At 41.1% G+C, this 10,131-nt stretch overlaps 1 protein-coding gene across 1 annotated transcript; it reads left to right on the forward strand.

Moving 5' to 3' along the window:
• The first annotated feature begins 1,787 nt into the window (after positions 1-1,787).
• On the forward strand, positions 1,788-2,516 carry LOC143642187 (proline-rich protein 23C-like). Its single transcript, XM_077110348.1, has one exon. The coding sequence runs from the start codon at positions 1,788-1,790 to the stop codon at positions 2,514-2,516; it is 729 nt and encodes a 242-aa protein (XP_076966463.1).
• Positions 2,517-10,131: the final 7,615 nt, after the last annotated feature.

The following is a 10,131-nucleotide window of genomic DNA, read 5'->3' on the forward strand; positions in this document are numbered from 1 at the left end:
AAAGAAGGAACAGTGGGGGAAGCCCTGGGGAATGAAATTGATCCAATTATGGTTTTGTGTGTGTACAAATAAGCAACAGTGAAAGTTACCATTCTGTACATTTTATATGCACTGATGAATGAAAGAAAAGCAGGCTGACCAACAGACAGGCAGGCATATGAGAGATAAATGTTTGAAAGAATGTAGTGAAATTGAAACACACTGGGCTCCCGGTAATGTAAACCAAGAAAAAAAAACATTGGAAATAAAACAGGGAAGACACACATGTTCATTTCAAAGGCACACACAGTACCAAATCAGTGTTTGTTAGGTGTATACAATAAATAAATAAATTAAATATATTTGATTTAAAGCCACTATTCTATTTGATTCTACAACCAACATAAATGAAGTGTTTAATTTTGAGAATTTTTGCTTTACCATTTAGAGCCTCAGCTGTTGTAAGGGAAAAAAAGATCATATTTGGCAAGACCTGGGTGAGAAAGTACCAGGGATAGAACCCAGGGGTAACAATTTAACCATTGAGCCACATCCCCAGCCCTTTGGTTTTTGAGACAGGGTCTCTCTAAATTGCTTAAGATCTCTTTAAATTGTTGAGGTTGGCTTTAAACTTGGGATCTCCTGGTTTCAACCTGCCAAATCCCTCAGATTACAGACATGCAGCACCACGCCCAGAAAAATCATTTTTTAAAACAGTAAAATGGTGGACATAGAAGTGCTCAATAAAAAAAGAAAAAGTTAATTGTATTGCTTTAATTTTAATAATGAAATTAACAATTTTATTACAGGCCTTAACCTTCAGGAACGAACTGCCATAAAGCTTTTCATTTTAGTATTTAAAAAGCACTCTTCCTAAAAGAAAAATCTGCATTTTTCATTTATTCTTAAGATAAAACGATTGTCAAACATTAAAAAGAATTTCAGGCCAGGCATGGTGCTGCAAGCCTGCAACCCCAGCAACTTAGCAGGCTGAGGCAAGAGGATCAGGAGTTCAAAGCCAATCTCAGCAACAGTAAGGCTCTAAACAACCTAAGGACACCCTATCTCTAAATAAAATACATAAAGAGCTGGGGATGTGGCTCAGTGATCCAGTGCTCCCAAGTTCAAAGTACCTCCCCATCCCCTCAAAAAAAATAATTATAATAAATTCAGAATGGGAATGTAGATCAGGGGTAGAATGCTTGCTTAGCATGTATAAGTTCCCCAGTTCAAATCCCAGCACCAGAAAGAACAAAGGGGGGGGGGGGACTTTAAGTAGCCTTTGGGTGGGTTGTTGGTTGGGGATTACTAGGTGCAGGGGTGTTTTTGAGTGTTTTCCCCAGAATCCTGGAATACAAGAATTCTAACATTAGCCATCTTGAAATTCTATGCCTGTTTTTATCCCTCCACGCAAGAATAACCAGTGATTCTGCCCCCCAAGGACCCACACAGGTATTTCCCCACAGAGACCCACCACAGCCAAAGCTATTAGCCAGCCGACTCCTCCCATCTAGGGGCGGAGCTCCGTAGGGGCGGGGCTTAGCGTGACAATGGAACTTGGGTTGAGCAGGCAATATAACTGGCCCTCCAGGGCGCATCCGGGTCAGTGCATAGGAGCAAGGTTCCAAAGCCAGACGCCAAGCACAGCAGCGGGCGCAGATCCACAGAAGCCAGGACTGCGGCCCACCCGAAAGCTTAGCGCACCTCACCTATCCTCCTGACCCGACTGTCACTGCGCGCAGCAACTGCCACCTGTGCCCCGCACTCACTTTGCCCCGAAAGGGAGCATCCACCACAGCGCCTTCGACATGGTGGGCATTCGTCCACGAAGCCCCAGCGCCTGCCCCGCGCCCTGGGGGGGACCACAGCCTGAAGGACCTGGTCCTGCCAAACGCCGCCGACTAGACGACCCTGCAGACCCCGCAGAGCCCCCAGCGGCACCCAACCTGCAAAACTCTGCAGCATCAGCAGCAGCAGCCAACGCCACCGCGCTCCCCTCCGTGGTGGTTCTGGCAGCGGGCTGCTCCTTACAGGTACCCATGGACGACGGCCACCTGGTGCTACAGCCTGCGCCATCCTCGGTCCTGCAAGTGAATCTCCAAGGACACAACCTCATTCTGATCCCTGAGGGCCTCGTGGGAGCCACCGACCAACGCCCAGGAGCCCAGGGAGACTGTCCTGAAGACCCGGAACTGGGCGCCTTCCTGAGACCCCTCGGTGAGAACAGGGTCGTCGAGCAGGGATTCTTCTGCGAATTTATGCCAGAGATCGTCAGAAAAATAGAGGAGTTCGAGGAGCAATGGATGGACCCTCCAGCCGGCCCGCGGGGGCCCATCCCATATCTCCCTGCTTGGGCCCCCACCCCTAGTCCAGTGAGGCGCTCTTCTAATCCCGCCTACGACGTGGATTTCCACCTTCTGAGGCCCTTCCCCACCTCACCGCTGCAACCTCTACCTCCCTCTCCAAGTTCAAGTCCCCAGGCGCCTCCTCAGTGCTCTCCACGCCCTAGGAGCAAAGCCTGCAGATGTCTCTTCTAGGAAGAAAGGAACTTCTCCCCACCCCACCACCGGACCCAACTCCTGGACACTCTCCTGGGGGGCATGCTGGATCCTCAGAGCCCCTCAATAGTCAGCAATTCTGTGCTGACAATTGTTTTTTCTGTACCGGATTGTAAGGAAATAAAGACTTCAGGAAGAGAAGGCAGACTCCACAATTCATCTTGGAAATGGAAAATCTTCAGGGAAACCAAAAACTGTGTTTTCAGATTTTGGAGACTTCTTCACAGGATCATTCTCTAAACACACACACACACCATTTCCCTGCATTTTGTAGACGTTGTTTTCTCTCAAAATGCACTTTTTAACTCATATCACCACTCCCCTCTTTTTCCCCCAAACCAAGAAATCATTGGATTTCTTCTGCTGTGAGTTTCCTTCTGTGTTTTCCCATGGATTTATGAAGACATTCAGCCATAGCATGTCTAGTTCTTGATTTTTCCAGCTGCTGCCCCAGTGAACTGCCAAACAGTATGATGGTTGCTACATCTGATTGTATGGTGTTTGTTCTCAGCAGTCTCTTAACCTGTTGAAGAAATTCTCTTCCAATCTTACTTCTGAATGTAAATGAGATTTATGTGGAATTTTATCAGATGTTGTCAGCATGCATTGGAATATATTTTTGAAATATGTTCATCTGGTGATTTAAACCAATAGGCTGATGGAAATGTTTGCTTTACTGCTATTCCACAGTGTTTTCTACCATTTAAATAGTACGCTGATTTTTTTCTAATGTAAATAAAACTTGTAACATTTGAAATGTTAATTTATTACCATGTTTGCTTCATTTCTATAAAGTAAAATATTACAAAACTGAAGTCAAAGGGTCATTTCATTTCAAAACATCAGTAACTATTCAGATTGACCACCGCAACTTACTAATTATTATTTTTAATTTTTAGTTGTAGCTGAACAGAAAACCTTCGTTTTATTTATTCATCTATTTTTTTATGTAATGCAGAGGATTGAACCCAGTGCCTCCATGGACTAGGCAAGGGTTCTACTGCTGAGCTACAACTCCAACTCCACATTACCGATTCTTTCCTACCTTTTTATTCTTAACATTCTACTCATTCAGTCTAGCCACAATTTTCATCTGGCTGAAGAATATCCTTTAATAGTTATTTATACCATGTCTTATGTGTGGTAAACTTATCTTGGTTCTATAAGTTTGAACAAGGTTCTTCATGATAAACTATCCTAGTATTGTATGCCTGAAAAGGCCAATATTACTCATGTATGAACATTTCAATTTGGTGTCAACATACCTTATATATAATCAGAGATATGATAAATTATTTTATAATGGTGTATTAAGAATTGTAATGCAAAATAAATTTTAAAAAGAAACAAATGCCATTATTACATATTCATTCTTAAATATAAAATGATATATAACTGCTGGAACAATATTCGCTTATTGCCATTTTTGTGGTTCCAAGATAAAAAGTCTGCCAATCAAGTTGTTATTCCTTTTATATGTGACTTTTCTACTCATTGTAGTATATTTTTAAATTGTCTTATTTTACTTTTTGTGTTCCTTGATTTTTAAATGTTTTTATTATTGCATTATAGTTTTACATAATAGTGGGTTTCATTTTTGACACTCATACATGCATAGAATATAATTGGTTCCATTTTAATACCCAGTACTTCCACTTTTCCTTACCTCCTCTCTCCCCTCTTCCTCTTCCTCTCTATTACTCTTCCTTCTATTTATTTTTAGGTTTATAATCAGTTGCTTTTTAGATAATACATAATGATAGAATGCACTCTGACATATTCACATATGTACATAGCATAATATGATCAATTTCATTCCACAGTTTCTCCCTTTTCCATCCCTCCTCCTTCTCCCTCAATTCCCTTCTTCCATTCCATCGAAATCCCAAAGGAAAAAATTAAGATCATGAATAAAGAGCTTATGGAATGAGAAAATCTTTACCACTACTCTTCTGACAGGGAATTAATATTAGAATATATTAAGAACTCGAAAAGCTTAATCCCCCCAAAAAATCACAAAAGAACCAATCAATAAGTGGGCAAAAGAACTAAACACACTTCTGAAAAGAAGAAATACAAAGGACTAACAAATATGAAAAAAAATGTTCAAAATGTTCAACATCCCTAGAAAATCAGGGAAATGTGAGATACAGGAGTTTGGATTGCTTGAGAATTCTGAAAGAAGGAGTCATACCATTGTGTTGGAAGAACCATCCAAACATATTTTTAAATCATTAGGAATTGTGACAGAATCAATATGGAATAGAGTAGAAAGCATTCAAGAAATGAGGGGCAAGAGCCCCAGTGTTAGACTGAGAGTGGAGGGCTGCACTAAGAAAGAGTAGTGGGCGGGATGGGTGTGGTGGTGCCCATATTCCCAGCAGATCATCTCAACATTTGAGGGTTCAGGCAGGAGGATCACAAGTTCAAAGTGATCCTCAGCAACTTAGTGAGGCCCTAAGCAACTCAGTGAGACCCTGTCTCTAAACTACAAAAAAGAACTGGGGGTGTGGCTCAGTGGTTGAGTTCCCCCTGGGTTCAATCCCTGGTACCAAAAAAAAAATAATAATAATAATAATGTGGAAAAAATGGCCATTTCTAAAATAATCAATGCTTTTGGGAAAGAGAAGGACGGTTAATTACCAATGAAATCTAAATCTGAGATCCAGGCAGTCTCTTCAACTCATACAATTAGTCTTATATCTCTTGGAGCTAGGGGTAGGAACATAAGCACCTCACCCACAGTTTACTGAACAGATAGGTTGAATTCTCAAATTAGGCAAGTCTGTGCTCTGATTGGGCTCTGAGACATGGGGGAAAGACAACTAGCTGGACAGATTTGAATATCTTGAATTCCCAGACCCCAAGCCTGGAGAACTGGCCTGCTCTTCTCTGTTAATGGTTGACACTGCCTTGCATTAAGTTGACAGAAGCAGCTGCCTGGCAAGGCAACATGCAGCGAACTCAAAACCTACCCTTACCTCCTCTCTCCACCACAAGGCCAGTAAGTAAAGTTAAGCCCAGAAATATGGGCCTGTAAACAATGAAGGGGAGGGAAGAAAAGCACATAATTGTGTGTGTGTGTGTGTGCATGCGCGTGTGTGTGCGCAGGTGTGTGTGTGTGTGTTCTGCAGGATTCACCCAACATAAACCAGTAGGAATCAAGTATAGAACTGAAGCTGCTGGATATCAGCCTGTTAAAGAGAGAGTCTGGCAATTTAGAAGAATTCTCCTGTAATACAAGAGAGTTTTAACACCCTGGCAAGGACTTTGTTAAGACAGTACTCACATTCTTAAAAGCAACTCTCAGAAGCTTGGAGAAAAGAATGATCCACAGTACGTTAAGGAGAAATGCTACCACTGCAAAGGCAGACAGTAGAAAAATCGAGCAAAGGTTTAGAGAAGCTGGGCGCAGTGTCGAACACCTGTAATCCCAGCAGCTCTGGAGGCTGAGGCAGGAAGATCTCGAGTACAAAGACAACCTCAGCTATTTAGTGAGGCCCTAAGCAACTCAGGGAGGCCCTGACTCTAAATAAAATACAACAAAAAAGGGCTGGGGATGTGTCTTAGTGGTTAAGCACACCTGGGTTCAATCCTCAGTACAAAAAAAAAAAAATTTAGAGAAACGGTATTATATGGTGCATATACTAGCTAAAGTAGTAAAATGCACCAGCTACTACAATGTCTAGCAGAACTTAGAGGAACACTGCAAATAAGAGCAATAGGAATGCACTTGGAACATGACTGCATGACCAATGTGATTCTGCAACCTGTACACTCAGAAAAATGAGATTCAAATGTATGATATGTCAAGATCATTGGACTGTCATGTGTAACTAATTAAAACAAATTTTTTTAAAAGGAATGCACTTGGAGACACCCAGTATCACTGATAAGCTCCAAGGGGAATAGGGTGATGGCAGGAGATGGCATTTGAGAGCTGGACTCCTTGTCAGCCAAGGTAATAAAAAGATCTGAGAGACTAAAAATAGAAATTAATGATGGTCACATCATACCTGACAGTCAAACCCAAACACACAACCTCTGCAGCAACTATCCTAGAAGATCAATCATAACCTCTAGAGTAACACCCCAAAATGGCCAGAACTCGATCATTAACTGTCAAATTCCCTAATCTTCTCTCCCAATTCCAACACAGGACCAACCAGAGAACACTCAATATGCTGTTCCTAAGAGATGGAAAACCATACCAATCACTTAGAATGTCCACTTCTATTAGCCCACCTCCAGCTTTCCCATGCCAAAAACTTCCAATCAGACACACCTGAAGCCTTCCCTTTCTCCATTGCAAACCTCTACTGACCTCCTCGCTGACTTGAAATCTCCGGAGAAAGCAAAGGATGATCAATGTTTATAGCAGCTCAATTCACAATAGCTAAGCTATGGAACCAACCTAGAAGACCTTCAACAGATGAATGGATAAAGAAAATGTGGTACCTACACACAATGGAATATTACTCATCCATAAAGAACAAGGAAATTATGGCATTTGCCAGTAAATGGGTGGAACTGGAGACTCTCATGCTAAGTGAAATAAGCCAATCCCCAAAACCAAAGGCCAAATTTTCTCTCTGATATGTGGATGCTGACTCACAATAAGTGGAGTGCAGGGTGGAAGTTCACTGGATTGAATGGAAAGAATGAGGGGAATGGAGGGAGTTGGGAATAGAAAAAAATGTAGAATGAACCCAACATAACTTTCCTGTGTTTCTGTATCAATACACAACCAGTGTTAACTCCACATCATGCACAACCACAAAAGTGGGAAGTTATACCCGATGGATGTATGATGTCAAAATACATTCTACTGTCATGTATAACTAAAAAGAACAAATAAAAAAATTAAAGCAAATGCTTTGGACTAACCCCCTTGCTATAGCAAGACCTGAATAAATAGCTTCTGTTTGTTCCCATTTGGATGGGGTTCCTTTATTTTCCATCTTCCCGAAGGCCCCACTGAATCGGCTCTACCCAGCCCATACACTAGATCAGCACTGGGTCTAAACTTTCTCTGTGAGTTCCTCCTTTGTTTATTCTCAGTTCAAAACTCACGTTTTGTTATCACATCCATTTGTTTGCCATCCTTGGTGGAATCAAGCCATTCCTCTTCATCCCCTTTTCTCTTTTCTGTTTCCATGTTGCATTGTACAATCTAAAAGTGTCAAGATGGCTGGAACCTCTTACAAGAGGTGCACAGCAACATGATTATTGACCGTTGCCAGCTCTTAGATGGCCGTCTGAGTCTAAATTCTCTCCTCTTGCAGGAAAAATGCCTGCTTCTTATATGTTTCTCATTATGATCCTAAGTCTTGTGTCTCTTTCTAAATGGCACAATTTCACCAAGGATGATGTGGACCATCAGTGGCTAATGTGGGGAATGTTTGACTTGAACAAAATTTAAGAGACACCTTAGAAAAGGAAGGGAATAGGATTTCCTCAAATTCAGTGGGTACAACTTTTTCCTTGGGTACACAGAGAAGCCTCCACACAAAATTCTGAGTCAAAATTTCCCTCATTAAAAGATTCTCTAGCCAAAGCTAATGAGCCATTTGAGAAGTAATATCAATCAAGACTCATATACCTAATAAATATTTCACCTTTGACCTCCAGATGCCTCTCTATATTTAGATCTCCCACTGCCCCATCTCCTCCCAATCTCCCTCCTTCAGTACCTCTATCAATTCCTTTTTTCAATTCTTCTTGTCCAGGCTCCAACATTCTCCCTTTTCTCTCTCAAGAACCTAAAACGCCAATTGCTTCTAAAGATCCATCTGTTCCATGAATCAAGGATTCGGGCAACTGTAGAATTTAAACCTTGGACCTGCACTGAATTAAGAGCTAATGTGTCCCTTAACACAGACAAGACCAGCAAACATTCATGGAAGAAATTAGATTTCTTTAGAAAAATTTAGATTTCGCTGTGGTACCCATGATCCTGAATCACCTGACTCACATCAGTTGATACACATATTGGTCATAACCGCAGATGCTAAACCCTGGATAGCAAAAGCTGATTGGACTGACCCAGAAAATGATCTATGGCACTCTCTTTCCATAATAATACTGAGGGTCAAATAAAAAAAGCTGAGGGCTGGGGTTGTGGCTCAATGGTGGAGCGTGTTACCCTCCAACATGAGAGGCCCCGGGTTCAATCCACAGCACCACATAAAAATCAATAAATAAAGGTATTGTGTCCAACTACATTAAAATTATAATTTAAAAAAAGTGAAGCCAGGTGTGGTGGCTCACACCTATAATCCTAGCTACTGGGAAGGCTGAGGCAAGAGGATCAGAAGTTTGAAGCCAGCCTGGGCAATTTAGTGTGATCTGTCTCAAAATAAAAAATAAAAAGGGTGTGTATGTAGCTCAGTGGTAAAGCACCACTAAATTTGAATCCCAGTATTTAAAATTAAAAAAAGCCTGAAAAGTAGAGCCAAGTCTCTTAAAAGCCATATCCCAAACATTTTCAACAAAAATTAATCCAAGTACTAGTATTTCTCTACGAAATGCTGCTACAGTTGTATAGCTTCCTTACTGGAGGAAATGCACTCTATGGGTTGAGGGTGTTTCAAATAATACAGATATTCTCTCTATCCCTCAGCCTTTAACTGGAATCCTTGGGCCCTTGACTAAAAATATTCTTCCTGGCTGTGTGATAACATGCCTGGGAATTCAATAGGGAGAGACTTACTTTGAACAAAAAATTATAATATGAAATGCACACCAAATGAACTATTTCTTGAGTTTACAAAGGACTCCTTTATTTATACACAAGGCATGTGTCTTCTGTACACACGTTTGCATTCTCTATTATATATAATGCATATCTTCCATCAACATAGGGAAAATAATGGGAACAGAAATTATTAAAGTTCAGATTGAACCTACCAAGCCATTACCCAAACTTGTCCAGTGTCCCTTGAAGGATTCAAACCTGTGGCTGAAGGCATTATATACAAAGGCATTCTCATACTGTGCATAAGTGCTTGTCACATTCTCATCCTCCTAAGAAGGAAACAAAATGGACAATTGATTTGTTTTAGAAGAAAACAAAACAGACAATCAATTTTTTTAAGAACTCTAGTCATCAATCAGATTCAATACTTCCTGCTAGAACTAGACCCAAATCCTAGCCTGTCATCTGTCCCACCTGAAGTCTCTTGTTTCCCTGCAGTGAATCTCTGCTCTGCTCTTCCCAGTTTACTTCTAGACCAGAACAGTCAATGCCTTTTTGCCTCTACCAAAAGAGGACAGTATTCCAGGAATTCACCAGTGACCCCTCTGATTTTCCCCGTTCCTTGATCAGATCTAAAATTCTTGCCAATCTGTTCTAATACACCATGTGATATCTTCTCCTACGGTGTTCAGAGATCAAGGAAGCCTATAAAAAGGATTGTTTACTTGCCTCCAACCTTAGCAGAAAAGAGACAAAAAAGTTTCAAAAGATAAATGTTTTGTCAAATCCTAGTTCATTACTTAGAGTGATCTGTCTGAGGAATGAAAAACAGTCTCTGATAAATTGAACATTACCCCCAATATTCGAGAACCCTCACAAAAGACAGTTCAGAGTCTT

Source organism: Callospermophilus lateralis, chromosome 10, assembly GCF_048772815.1.
Source record: "Callospermophilus lateralis isolate mCalLat2 chromosome 10, mCalLat2.hap1, whole genome shotgun sequence".
NCBI classification, from domain to species: domain Eukaryota; kingdom Metazoa; phylum Chordata; class Mammalia; order Rodentia; family Sciuridae; genus Callospermophilus; species Callospermophilus lateralis.

What these genes read in the sequence shown, in the direction of transcription:
- LOC143642187 (XM_077110348.1), top strand. Translation starts at nt 1,788, where the DNA reads ATGGTGGGCATTCGTCCACGAAGCCCCAGCGCCTGCCCCGCGCCCTGG.